Genomic DNA, 14,959 nt, shown 5'->3' on the forward strand with positions numbered 1-14,959 from the left:
AAAGACTAAATCAACGAGATAGCTATCACGTACGTCATGATCGAGCCCGGTGAAAACGTCAGCTTATAACCCGATCGAGCCAATGAAAATCATATCGCTTCTCACCACATTCTTCCTGAAAAACGAGGGGACTATCTGTATATGGTCAAAATAGATTTCGGCCCTCGTACGTTTGATCGAGTTCAAATGGTAAGCGACCGAAGTAAGACTTTGAGGTGAGTTACGAAGATAGTACAAACAAGCATCGAGCTCCAAGACCGATTGAGGAGTCGGCTCGGTATCATTATCGAGCCCATGACCAAATCGAACTGCAAGGCGACGTGAAGATAGTCGGAGATGCGCATGCCGATTAACACTCACCCCGGATGTCGAACTCGAACCAAGGCCGAAGGCTCGACCTAATACCGAGCTCGAGTCAGTATCGAGCTCGCAGATAAGAGTCGTTGCAACCGCACTAGGGGAGAGAATCTTGGCGGGAATCGAGGAAGAGACAATTCATTATTGGTTCTCCACTATATATTTTTTATTATAAATAAAGTAAGATCCCACTAATATAAAAGGAGGAATCCTTGTAAGCACAGAGAGGTCGACACATTGTAAGAAAAGACTGCTTCTCTTATTGACGAATAAATCTTTCGAGCTTGTTTTACTCAGCACACTCACTCTTCTTATTCAATAATTCATATCCCGTTTTCATAGCCAAGAATCTAAACATTTTCACCTCTACGTACGATTTATGTCAAGCTATATCACATATCCTTAGAACTACTAATAAATTCAACTATATCCGATTTTTCGGGTAAACAATGATATACGTTAGTTACTATTGTTACTAGGTTATCAATTAATACTTATTATAAAAATTTATCTTAATTATCTTTATAAATTATCTAATTATGTAAATTACCGTCATTAAATGAACCTAAATTCAAACTTTAAAAATTAGAAATCCAAAAAAAAGAACTTCAAAAGTCCCAAACTCCCAACGGTAAATTGAACCGTGAACCTCACTCTCTCTTCCCCTTGACGTCAACTAGAAAAAACAAAAACAAAAAATAAAGTCAAGAGCCAAATAAAAGTCTTTTTCGAAAATTTCCCGTCTCTTACGAGTTAGGACTAATAAAGCTCTCTCTCTCTCTCTCTCTCTTTTTTTTTTTAGATTTTCATTCCAAACAGAGGAAAATATACTACTACTAATAATAAATAAACCCCGTGTTTATTTTCACTTGTTTGATTTCCCTCTTCCTTCTCTTTTCTCCATCTCTCGCTCACCAATTTCTCTCTAAATTTCCATGACTTTGCCATCTTAGGGTTTTGCTCTTTCCTCATCAAAGGTAACTTTCTCCCAAATTACAATTTTACTATGTCTTTTATTAAATCCATTTCGGAGTAACAACAATTAATTGTGGAATTGGTAGTCTTTGTTTCTTTGAATTAATCAGCTTTCTAGGTTTTATTTCCTAATTCGAACTTTGTTTCTTTTTATTCTTGGATTTTATTTTATCTGGGTACCTTTTTATTTAAAAACATATTGATGTAGGCTTTTGTATTTAGTGAAGAAATTGGATATTCTATGGACCCTTTGGGCTGCATGATATGTATTTCTTCTTAGTTGTTGAAGTAGTAATTTTAGTGAATTTATTTGTTATACATGTAATTGCTTCAACTGTGTTGCTGTTTAAATTTTTAATTTTCGTGTTTTCTGTTGCTGCAAAAAAAAAAAGCAGCATACACGATTAAGTTAGGCCTTGCTTCGTGATGATGTGAAATGTTTTTTTTGGGATAACCGTGGTATCCAGGCCAATTTGTACGCACCTCGACTGTTTTCACGGGATACCTGCTACCTCCCACCAACAACATGGATGGGTAAGGCTTGGATAAATGGGAAGAAATCACCTAATGTATTTGCCTCTACTGGGATTTGAACCTGAGACCACATGGTTCTCAACCCATGTCATTGACCACTAGGCCACACCCTTAGGTGCGATGATGTGGAATGTTTTACCTAAGAAAAAGGATTTTTTATGATAGTTTCTGATATTTGATTGAATATAAAGCTGGGGGAAATACGGTGAAAACTAGGTTATTTTTATTATATATACGCTATTGAATCCCCTTGAGATGCAGAAATATTTCTTGTGAAGTGGCGAAAGGGGGTTCAAAAATTTTGGTCATAGGTTCAAATCGCAGGAGTGGCATTTTTGAATCCTCTTATACAAAATCCTGGTTTTGCTATTGGGTGGAGTGGGACATGGAATGTGGTGTTTGGGGATAATCAGAAGTGGAAATAATGTTTAGATGCTGGTAAGAGCTAGTAATATGGAAATAAATTGGAGTTTTTAGGTTCAAATTCCAGCTGTAGCATCCCGTTTATCTGATGCATGTGCTGTGGGCTATGGTAGGCTGCCCCGTGGATTAGTTGAGGTGCACACAAGTTGGTCCGATCACAACTCTCACCAGGTTTTGTTTACTGCTCATTGAGTTTTATGCTTGTTTGTCACACAAGCTCCTTCTTGCTCGTCCTTTCGTTGTGATCATATGACCTCAATGAGTTATTTTTAAATTGCTTTTTTGTCCGTTTTGCAGAGACAAATGAGTGGGGTGTCTCTAGGTGAGTCTCATGGCAGACCCATTACCGGGAGGACGTTGAGGAGGTGCAATGATCATGCAGGAGCTGATCATGTTGTTCTGATTGATGTCGATAGTGATACTTTTAGTAATGTTATTTTTATTGATGTGCCTGAATCCACACCCAAAAAGTTTCGACGTAAGACTTCAGCAAAGAAAGACAAAAGAAGATCTCCTTTGAGGAACATAATCTTCATCGACGATGACGAAAGCAGCGAGAATGAATATCCTGAATTTGGTGTAGAAAATGACCGCCACTTCTTTCGTGACCCTTCCCCTAGCATGAGAGCGTGCTCAACCTCGAAAAGTGCTAAAGAACCTCTAAATGAAATTGGTGATGATTGTCAGTTGGTTCGAGAAAACATACCTCCAGTGAAGTTATCAAAATGCAAAAGAACTTACTCCGGAAAAGCTCCTGTACGAAATCGCTATGGTTTGACATCTGATTCAGAGAGTGGTTCATCCGAAGATGATGAGTTCATGGAGGATTATTCTGGACAGCTTCGAGAGCAGTGGCAGAAAGCTTCCTTAAAGAGGAAAAAGTGTAGCAGTGATCAATCTGGTGTTAGAGATATCAATAGTGCATCCGGTGTTGGAATTCAACCTAACCCTGGTGAGAGTGAAGAGCATACATCTTGTTCTGGTTACTCTAAATCCTCTACAGACAAAGAAGATCTATCTCCTAACTCAACACGTGAATCACGTCGCACTTCTGGTATGGCTGATGTCCATGACGAAGGTGATCCACGAAAGAACTTTGAAGAGGGTTATCCGAGTATACCCCCTGAATATCGGCAGAATCCTTTTGAAAAGAAGCACCCGGAGCAAGGCAATGAAGGGAGTATTCCAGCTCCAGGACCTTGTTTGGAAAAACCTGTTTCATGTGGTGACAGGAACTTCTGTTGTAGACAATATAGGGTAGCAGAGGAGGAACCTTTTCTTGGAAAGCATCAGCGTGCTGTTGAAACTGAAAATGGTAGGAGACAATATGTTTCTGCTGATAATGGTAAAAAGTGTCAGGAGGCGGTTAAGAGTTATAATTTTCATTTCTCAAAAGAATTAAGACATGAAACCAGTAGGTTCAATGAGAAGGAGGATTTATTTTCTGGAGGATTTCCAAGGACTACCCGATCATCTGTTGTATACTATCCAGAACGCAACTATTCTAATGGCAGCAGAGTTAATCCTAGAGAGTCTTCTATTTGCACGAGAGCTTCATCATGCTCAGGAATCAGCGGCAAAAAATGTGTCGATCAGGAAAATGGGAAATGGATTCCTGATAGGACATCAGAATTAAATGCACACAATAATGAAACACAACCTAGTAACAGAGGTTCCTTGCTGGAGGAGGGTCTTTCTGAATCTGTATCTACGAGCCAACACAAGGATGAAAGGCATGATGACGTGAATGTCCAGGATGGTGAGAATGTGGAAGGTCGTATTGAGAACTGTATTACCACCGAAAGAGAAAGGATGAAGGAGACTTCCGAATACAAAAAGGCACTAGAGGAAGAACTTGCGTCCAGGCAAAGAGCGTTAGTGATTCAGGTCTGTCATGTTTACTGCCTCCTGCTAACTTTTGTAGAGATGTGGTTTTCTGTTATGCATTCGGTGTTCATTATTCTGTAACCTGTTGATCTTTTGATCTTTTGACTGCTGAATTCTTATGAAAGTTTATCAGGGTATTGGTGGAATCGATGTCTGCTCCCATAATTTTGATCTCATGAATGCCATAATTGATCAAATGTTCTCGACTTTTGATCTTAATGTGCTTCTTTGTAGCCTATTTGCTGCGTGAACGAAAATATTACAGCCAAGTTGTATAGAGTAAGAGTATGTAAGAGATTAACTGCCGGTATTGTGTTTGTAATAGTTAGAGACTTGAAGTAGTCAGTTGATGTAGAAATATATACATGCCGCGGAGTGTGTGAAAATTTCCCCCTTTATATTCATCACAAAAATAGAAGAAAAATCGTCCTCCTCTATATCTTGTAGAAGTTGGATCTCCAAAGTCGAGAGTAGTCAAAAACGAAATATTCTGGGGATTTTAAGTGCAAAGCGGAATTAAAGGGTGAGCTTCACAAAGAAAGCCACTGATGAAGAAAGACAAACAATATTTTTTTTTTCGAGAAAAAGGCAAACAATAACTAGTTGAACAAAAGAACAGATACACTAAACTGAAATATATGAAGTACAATCATGTCAATCAAGTTTAAAAACCATTTCAAATTTATTGATTTAGAAAAGAGATGTAGCTTTATGCTTTTTGGTGCAATTTTTTTCTTATTAAAATTTTAATCTCTTATTCCTAGTCACTAACAATTAATACTTTTTTTTACAATTAATGTATCCTTTTGCTAACTCTATCTTTTGTTTAGTATTGCCCTCTTAAAGATAGAGTTGATGGGCATTGAGACGCATGCCTTAGTACCTTAGTGTCTCCACTTAAGCGTCACCTAAGTGAGGTGAAGCGCACAACGTGGAATTAACTGAGTTTCAGGTCTTAAGTGTGCTAAAATGAGCCTTTGACAACACTAACCAATCCAATACTGTACGCTCTACACACTACGTTTGGACTTCAAAGTACAGACATGTCTTTTTGTTCCACCTATGGTTTGTTTAGTTGTGTATGTCATATTGAAGAAGTATTGACGGGGTAGTCCGTCTGACTACTTTAACAAATGTTACTTAGCAAAATGGAGATATATACTGTTTGTCTGTTATGCTGCTCACTTACTTTTGATGCAGTTGTTTCAGTAGCGGACACTGCTTTTCTAATGAATCTTTTCTGGTCCAATTCTCACTTAAAATGGGTTTAGAGTCATTTGTATGCTTTTAATCTATCTCTTACTGCACCAAAGCCTTTTTGAGATGCCAATATTGAATCTAATTGTAGGTCTACCAATACCTTATGCCCAAACTAATACCAATCACCAGGAGCCACTTACCAACACCCTATGCCCAAACCTCACAAACTCCCCCTTGACTTGCCACTTACCTGGTCTACAACACACAACCTGCACACTATCAATCTCCACCACACACAGCCCTCCACCTCATCAACCGCGGTAACCACAAAACGCACACTACCGTTGATACTTTTAAGATCGAAAAATATATACAGCACATTAGATGGAAAGATCAACGAAAAGGATTAGTGTTCTGGCTGTAATATCAAGCCAAGATGCCGGGTGAAGATCAAAGAAAAGAAAACGTATTTATATTCTGCTTCATACTGTCAGTGACCGGGGGGTAGAGTTTGATTCCTCTTCTTAAGGTTAACTGAACCTTTCATTTTGCCTTCCCTCGCCAATTTCTTTCCCTAGGGGAATTGGTCTAGTCAAACTAAGTGTTTCTTTTTCAAAGGATAGTCTTGATGCCGTCATAGCCGGGGGTTTGAGTATGCAGTCAGAAGGCAACGGTTTCCCCTTTTCAGCCTTGCATGCTCATACAACACCCAATACAACTACGTCTCAATCCCAAACAAGTTAGTGTTCTGGTATATGAATCCTCACTAACTATGTTATTCTATATAAACTCATTCCAGGCCAATATTATACAAAATAAAAATAATAGATAAAAAAAAAAATAATAGAGTTCTTTATATGATAACCCATTCTGGTTATTTATATAAAAAATATTTTGGATGTAGAAGTGAAACATCATGTGGGTCATGTGACAATAAGTTATTTTCATGTCATGTAGCCGTTCTTGTCTTTCTTGATGTAAAAATATCAGGTGATCCTTACAGTATGATTTTTGGTTTGTAATTGGCGAGATTGCTGTTTGATAGTGTTCTAAACCTTAAACTTTGATTAAGATTGAAGTTATAGAATTTCTGATAAAAAAATGAAACCACAGAGAAAAGCAAAGTTAGCCAAAAGACAATAAGACTTGTATATGTATGCAGATGTATTGTTATCTGATGTGTTTTTTACCTATTCAGGCAGAAGAAGCCAAAAAGTTGAAGCTGTTGCTGAAAAGAAAGAAGGCTGAAAGTATGCGTCTATTAGAAATGGAGAAGAGACAAAAGCAGCGTGTGGAGGAAATGAGAGAAACTCAAAAGAAGGTATCACAACTTGGCCTCTTCTGCTGTCTATTGCGTGGTGTTGCAGAGTCTTTATTTTATATTTGTTTATGTCTCTCTTTCACGCAACTTATGCTGCCTCTGTGTTGTTTTTGTGACTAATGGCATATTTGGATTTTCCTAGTATATAATCCTTCTGATGAATTTTGTTAGGACGTAGAGAATATGAACTTGAAGGAGCTGGTACGAGCCGAAGTTCGAAAGGAACTTAGGAAGCTCGAAATGACATGCCATGATATGGCTTCGATGTTGTGCGGATTGGGAATCACTGTTGGTGGTGGCACTAGTCATGAGGTTTGTTTACTCTCATTGTGTCTTACTGGGAAACATATTTTAAAGAAACATTGGCATTCTTATTTTGCTATTGTCCTGATTCCTGATTTGCGGTTGGTGAGTTTTCTTGTTCTTAGCAATCATATGATCTTTTTAGTTGAAACAAAAATGAAAGTCCGTCTAGAATCTGCTTCTTCTGCAGACTGACTAGCAATGTAGAAAATCTGATTGCGTTAAGTTGTGCAGATAACTGAGTTAATTAGCATGATGCAAAGTTCTCTTTTTAGTAACCGTAAAGTAATGCAGATTATTATGCAAGTCAATGCACTTCTCTGCAGTTATATTGAAACAGTATGTGTATTCAGGCTTGCAAGTCTAAGATTTCATATCTGTGCATCAAATCAGCTGTTATTCCTTCCAGTGTTGGTTTCGCATTCTGATCTATCTACCCATTTTATCTTTCTCCCTATATCACGTTGGCTGTTGTCAATTTAGACTTGCCTCTCCACTCCATGCTCATATTCAACGTGTTGCTTATTTAGGAGTAACTAGCCCTTATGACATGGCGGTTTCTCATTTCTTGTGTTTTTACCTATGGTTTTCAGGGTTTTATTTGTATTCGTGTTACAATCTACTTCTTGTGGTCGTTTCTTTCTTCTATTTTGGTTTCTGAAGTGTTGCTATGTTAATCCCGGTAATAAAATGAGAGAGATCACTTAGGACAAATGCTTGTTTTCAGGTGCGCGTTGCTTACAAGAAAGCGTTGCTGATGTTTCACCCAGATAGAGCTTCAAGATCTGATATACGACAAGAAGTTGAAGCTGAGGAGAAATTCAAGCTTATTTCTCGAATGAAGGACAAGTATTTACCAACTTTATAGCAGTGAACATAGGAGATAAAAGTAGTATATTCCCAGTCAAAAGATTTATCTTTAGGATGGAAATTTTGTGAATAGGCCTTCAATGCTTTAGATTTTTCTCACCATGTGGAAAGCTGCACTCAACTGCAGAAAGGTTTTCTCATTTCCAGGCATAGTTATGTCATTTCTTTATTGTCTTTGTTAATGTAATTGTCCTTTTTCAGGGTTGTGGTGTTTTTTCAGGAATTGCTTTACAAAAAGCTATAAAATTAAAGAATCTCTCATTGTTCATTGTTCACTATGTGGAGTAACTATAACACTACTCCACAAGCAATAAGCTGCAATGCACAGACTGATTAACAATATGCTACTATATTATCTTAACAAGTTAAATCTTCCTTTTATCTCACTTTTGGTATCTAAGTTGATTTTAAGGTCAAGTTGAGCAATTATGAGAGTTGGTCAACTTAGAATTTGTAAACAATTGCAAGTACTTATTGGAGTAGGCGGCCAGGTGGTCAATGAAGTGGATGCAAACTTTGGAGATAGGGGGTTCAAATTGTAGCGGAGATAAAAACTGTAGATGATTTTTTTTTCATCTACTTAAGTGTTGGTATACAGAGTTACTCGGTACCGTGTTTGTGGGAGACACTAGTAAAATAGTGAAGGTATGCATCAGCTGGCATTGAATAGCCGTTGCTAAAAAGACGGATTTTGTTTGGTGGAGGTAAAGAACTGACTTTCAGGTTTTATCCGGACCTAGTATTTTAACTTGATGTGTTCGACCTTTAATTATCTGCTAATCAAGATCAGTTCTAGGAGGGACAAAAGCAATTCTCAGTACCCTGAACGTTAATCTTCTTAAATTTCCTGCAAACTAGGACTACTTGTGTTGTGTCAAACATGTCAAAATTAAATTTTCTCTAAAACAAATTATCTGAAAACTTCAAAATTTGATCAATTAACTTATACCATGTGGTAAATGCAAGAGAAACAGAAAAGTTAATAGTCCAGGGAATTCCTTCTCCATTGCACAAACTTTTCTTGAATTTTATTACTGAATGAAAGAAAATTAACTTAAGCTCTAACTCACTGCAAATTTATTACTGTTAAGTAAGATACTTAATAATTTTTAAGTGGATGAAGCATGATCTGAATTCCATGTTTAGGAATTAGGATCAAGGGCGAAAGACGCCATAGGAAAGTGACTACAATTTGGTGAAACAGTGAGCTTATAACGTTGCAGGATCATAGAGATTGCAGATTTCACCTCCATTTGCACAAAATTCACACCAACACATTTTCGAAGACCAAATCATGCCCACCTACAAATAATGTACATAGAGATAATACATATGAACAGTCAAATGGACGAGTTGAGCTAAATTTGAACTGATCAAAATAAGTTGAGTCAATAAATGAATCATGATCCAAAATGTCCTAAGTTTACTGAGTTTGGGTTGAACTTAACAATGTGTTGATAGTTCAAATACAACCAAGCAGTTCGATGGATAGATTTGAACACAATCTAAGTTGACCTATCATGAATATATTCTTAGCTCAACGTGTCCAAGTTTCAATGGTTTCATATCAGTAGCGGAGCCAGAATTTTCATTAAAGGATGTCAAAATTTGAAGAACCAAATACACGAATATATAAGTCAAGGGGGTCCGATACACAATATATATACATAAAAAACACTAACTGTACCTATTTAAGTAGTACTTCCTCCTTTTCGTAAAGATTATCTTAGTTTGACTTGGCATAAATTTTAATAAAAAATGAAAAACTTTTGAGATATGTAGTGTTAAATAAGTCATAGCATTTGTGTGGATGTAAGACTTTTGAAACTTGTGGTATGAAATCTACCATAACATTTGTGTGTCTATAAATACTTCTTATTAAAGAAATATTGAAAGATAGACAATCTTTTTGAAACAAACTAATAAGGAAATAATGCCAATCTTTTTGAAACAAATGGAGTATAATTTTTCGGTGAAGAGTTGTCAATTGACACCCACTGGAGTTATGTGGCTCCGCCGTTGGTTTAGACAAGTCGTACTTTCTTGAGGTAAATGTAAATAAATATCATGGAATTATTGGCTTGGTGTCAGGGGGCGAATGCAGTGTTGAACCCATAATTTTAAAAATATAATGGGTTCAATACTAAAAACCTTTGAAAGTTGAATCTATAGGATTTAAATCCTGGATCCGTCTCTCTTGGTGTAAACACCTGGAACGAGTAAGTTTTTAGCGAAGAAGATGTTGGATACTTACAATCTTCAGCCTAGAAATGCTTTCTGTCGTTGGATTATCTTGGCCAAGAGTTCGGAGAATTTCTTTTCTTGCTTTCTCTTGCCAATCTGTGTGGATTGCTAGGAGAAGAATACTCCAGCTTAGCAAACTAGTAATTGTTTTATGTCCACCAAAATAGAAAAGTTTACATTCTTGTATGATTTCATCCACTGTGATTCTTGCTTCTTGATCTGGATTATGGTGAGCCTTCAAAAATGATCCAAAAAAATCATTTCCAAAGTTGTCTGATTGTCCTGTCTTAAGTTTTTCTTCTCTTTTCTTTATCATTTTGTCGAACAAGTCATATGGATCTTCTAATACTTTGTCTGATTCAGTCTCCTAAGATGACTTGAATATTTTTCTGTAAAAGGCACAAGAGGTAGCATCAAGCAATTCAACAAAATGAAATGATATACAAGAAAAAGGCAGCCCGGTGTACTAAGCTTCCGCTATGCGTGGGGTCCGGGGAAAAGCAGGCCACAAGGGTCTATTGTACGAAACCTTACCCTGCATTTCTACTAGAAGCTGTTTTCACGGCTCGAACCCGTGATCTCCTGGTCACATGACAACAACTTTAGCAGTTACGCTAAGGCTCACCTTCAAGAAATGATATACAACAACCAAAAACTCAGTATAATCCCACAAGTGGGTTCTGAGGAGTGTAGTGTGCACGCAGACCTTACCCCTAACTTGAGGGAAAAGAGATTGTTTCCGATAAACCCCGAATAAAGGAAAGATGAAAAGGAAGCAGTAGCAACATGCATTAGCAACAAAATGAAATGATATAGTTGATGTAAATTAAGAGTTGGTATTTCTAGCTAGTCTATCGATGCATACTCGATAATAGGAGTCTGACTCTTTCCAAAGCTGATAGTATAATGGCCCGTTTGGACATAAAATTTGATGGAAGATTTTTTCAAAATATTTCACTTCATTTCGAAATCAGCGTTTGTTCATAAATTTTTTAATTTTCATGAAGATGCGTTTTGGAAATTTTCGAAAATTTGAAAAACTGCAAAAAACTGTTTTTCAAAATTTTCACTCAAATCACTTATAAAACTTCAAAAATAACCCAAACTGAAATTTATGTCCAAACACAACTCTTAATTTTAAATACCATTTTCACTTGAAAAACGTTTTCACCATTTTTTCGAATTTTACAATTCTTATGTCCAAACGCCTACTAAATAAGAGCTAGTTTGTCAAACAGATTGAATATATGTTGTCCATCTGAGAAATTGCCTCCGAAAACTGATTTGCTATGATCTCTATGCTCAGAAGCCTGAATTCTTCAAACACTTCAATCTCTTTACCTTCATAAGATTTCCATCTTTCCAACATTGATTCCACACACTCAATAATTGCTGGAATGATGTCCTGATTTGGAATATTTCATAAAAATTATTCTTGAGTTTAAGTCCAATGCACGCGATATAAAAAACATACAATCACATCATAATTGCAGGTAAGTTTATTTAATGAACATTGGTTAAAAAGGTAGCTCAATGCACTAAGTTCTCGTTATGCGCACGGGGTCCGGGGAAGGGTCGGATCACAAGGGTCTATTGTACGCAGTTTTATAGAAAATTTCTGCAAGAGGCTGTTTTTACGGCTCAAACCTGTGACCTCTTGGTCATATGACAACAACTTTATCAGTTACACCAAAACCTTAATGAACATTGATTAATAATTTTAGACTTACCAAATGAACTTTCTTTGCTGCTAAGAATTTCTTTGATCAAGTCAACATCAGTTACAACCAATCGTGATTGAGTATTATTCCAACAAAGGAAATTCCTTCCTGATACATAAATTCAGAATCAGTTAAAGGGTATTTCAATAACTAAAGTGTGATAGCCAAGGTGAATCTTACATCGACAAAACATGTGAAAAAGATTGAGTATATAAATAAACAAATCTTACATTTAGTGACGCACTTTAAAGCCATGCAGACCTAGGCCCAAAACGAATCATATCACTAGTTGGGTGAGCTGTTATATATAAAAAAAAAAGGTAAATGTAAATTACCATAGAGCTTGATCCATGAGTTGTATTGAGGCTGCAACCTAGAAAATATGTCATGTGATGATAGCTCCATTGGCATTCCCATTTGGAAACTTGTAAGTTGGACCTTTGATTCCCTGTGAATTCATCAAATGTTGTATTGAAAGTGGATACCACCAAAATTTGTACAAGAACCTAGCAAGAATCAATAAACCAAGAAAAACAAAGAAAATTGTTATCATAGCTTAATTCCAAGTTTCTACAAGACCTCTCTTTGCCTTCTTTTCTCAGTAATGAAGCTAGTATATATAAGCAGTAAGCGAAGGGGAGCCTAGAGCAGCAGCAAAGTTATCTCTGTGTGACCTGTAAGTTACGGGTTCGAGTCGTTGAACTAGCCACTAATGCTTGTATTAGAATATGTTGTCTACGTCATACCTCTTAGGGTGCAGCACTTTCCCAGACCCTGCGTGAATGCGAGATACTTTGTGCATCGAGCCCCTTCTATATATGAGCAGTAATTTTCAAATCTAATAGTAAGGAATAATAACTTTGACTAATTGGCCTAAGGTTGTCCTTGACGACAAGTTGTTCATCTAGAGTATGCAAATTGTTCAATAAATAATTGAAACTTAGATATACCAATATATTATACAAGAAAGAAGAAGATAAAAAGAAGATTATGAGAGGTATTACTCAAATGGTCACTTAACTATCCCAAATTATCTCCTAAAGTCACTTTTCTTTATTTTGTAACAGCAAAGTCACTGAACTATGCCGATTGCACTCAGAAGGTCACTCAACTAGATTTTTCAAATTTTGGATTGCCAAATACATATTTTACCCTCTAAATTATAAATATTTTTTTTAATATTATGATTTTTCCCTTTTTAATTTACATTATGGACTTACCTATAGAATAAATAAATATTATTTATAAATTAAAAAAATAAAATATATTTAAGCATATATAATGCTGGAATAACAAAATAATGAGCATAGTTAAAAAATTAATTAGAATAATTTGTTACTAATAATAATTTTAGTATTAACAACAAAAATTCAAAAAATTATTTACACAATTCAGAATGAAAGAAAATAAAGGTTGTAAAATATATATTCCATGCACGTAATATAAAAATAATTATTTAAATAAAGGTATTTTTATAATATACATTATATATTCTTGAAAATTATGCTCAATTATATTATATATATTCCATGCACGACTTAACATAACATATTTTACCCTATACATATAGTCCCCATGCTTTCCGGTGACATAACTTTGTGTCGTCGGAAAGTTGGTAGAAACATAATAATATAATTGAGCATAATTTTCAAGAATATATAATGTATATTATAAAAATACCTTTATTTAAATAATTATTTTTATATTATGTGCATGGAATATATATTTTACAACCTTTATTTTCTTTCATTCTGAATTGTGTAAATAAATTTCTGAATTTTTGTTGTTAATACTAAAAAGTTTTTAAAAAATAAAAAGAAAATAAATGTATATAATTTAGAGGGTAAAATAGGTATTTGGCAATCCAAAATTTGAAAAATCTAGTTGAGTGACCTTCTGAGTGCAATATGTATAATTTAGTGACTTTGTTATTACAAAAGAAAGAAAAGTGACTTTAGGAGATAATTTGGGATAGTTGAGTGACCATTTAAGTAATTGACTCAAGATTCTGAAGATCAATACCTTCTTAGTAAAATCGGTTAATATTACTACATTATAAACGCTAGAAAAAAATGTTCTCCCATGTGCGAGCTACAAGAAAATAATCGTGCAAAGATTTCCTGTATTTTATTTAGTTATCGATCACCTGTGCTATATTTTTATCGGTCTCTTGTGAAAAGAATTATACAAGTAAAATAACATTTGTACTCTTCGACCATAAAACCGATCTCCGATCTTAGTCCACATCCTTTTCCTTGCCACCAACAGAGTAACTTTTAAAATCCTTACTCTTGAATGAGTTGATGCAAACACCATGATCATTTCAATTTTTTTCCCATTGCGTTCTTGTACTGGGATTTTCGAAGATCTGTTTTGTCCTTCTATTTACTTCTTTTTTATCTTCACTTGCCCACATGTGTTTACCCAACATTTAGGGTGTATTTGTGTAACGACCCGTCCGATTGTTTTGAGTATTACAGTTCTGTTCCCTCATTTACTGCTCAATTTATGCTTTATAATTGTTGTATGATTTGCCGGGGTAATTGGTTCGGGTCCGGAAGGATTTCGAAGTGAAATGAGACACTTAGTCTCATAATTGAAAACTTAAGTTGGAAAAATTGATCGGATTTTTTTTATATATAAAAGACCTCGGATTTAAATTCTGATGATTCCAATAGCCCCGTATGGTGATTTTGGACTTAGGAGCGTGTCCGAAAAAATTATTTGGAGGTCCGTAGTGGAATTAGGCTTGAAATGACGAAAGTTGATTTTTTTTGGGAAGTTTGACGAGGGGTTGACTTTTTGATATCAGGGTCGGAATCCGATTCTAAAATTAAAATAGGTCCGTTATGTCATTTATGACTTGTGTGCAAAATTTGAGGTCAATCGGACTTGGTTTGATATGTTTCGACGTTATTTGTAGAATTTGGAAATTTCAAAGTTCATTAGGCTTGAATTGGAGTATGATTTGTAATTTTGACGTTGTTTGATGTAATTTGAGACATCGAGTAGATCCGTATTATGTTATGGGACTTGTCTGTATATTTGGACGGGATCCCGAGTGGATCGGATGAGTTTCGGACGAGTTTCGGACGAGGTTTGAATCATTTTCACTTCATGTTGC

The 14,959-nt window shown here is 35.7% G+C and overlaps 1 protein-coding gene and 1 pseudogene across 2 annotated transcripts; one reads left to right on the top strand and one right to left on the bottom strand.

Moving 5' to 3' along the window:
- The first annotated feature begins 1,113 nt into the window (after positions 1-1,113).
- Positions 1,114-8,052, top strand: LOC107824347 (uncharacterized). 2 transcript variants are annotated; one of them, XM_016651093.2, is made up of 6 exons: positions 1,800-2,304; positions 2,403-2,460; positions 2,587-4,176; positions 6,575-6,697; positions 6,869-7,009; positions 7,728-8,052. In XM_016651093.2, the coding sequence occupies exons 1-6, from the start codon at positions 2,291-2,293 to the stop codon at positions 7,866-7,868; spliced, it is 2,067 nt and encodes a 688-aa protein (XP_016506579.1). In that variant the 5' UTR covers positions 1,800-2,290; the 3' UTR covers positions 7,869-8,052. The 2 variants fall into 2 exon arrangements, with proteins under 2 accessions (XP_016506580.1, XP_016506579.1); XM_016651094.2 differs by lacking the exons at positions 1,800-2,304; positions 2,403-2,460 and adding an exon at positions 1,114-1,334.
- An 812-nt stretch (positions 8,053-8,864) lies between these two features.
- LOC107824346 (cytochrome P450 CYP749A22-like) lies at positions 8,865-12,413 on the bottom strand (annotated as a pseudogene).
- Positions 12,414-14,959: the final 2,546 nt, after the last annotated feature.

Source organism: Nicotiana tabacum, chromosome 24 (genome assembly GCF_000715075.1).
Source record: "Nicotiana tabacum cultivar K326 chromosome 24, ASM71507v2, whole genome shotgun sequence".
NCBI lineage: Eukaryota > Viridiplantae > Streptophyta > Magnoliopsida > Solanales > Solanaceae > Nicotiana > Nicotiana tabacum.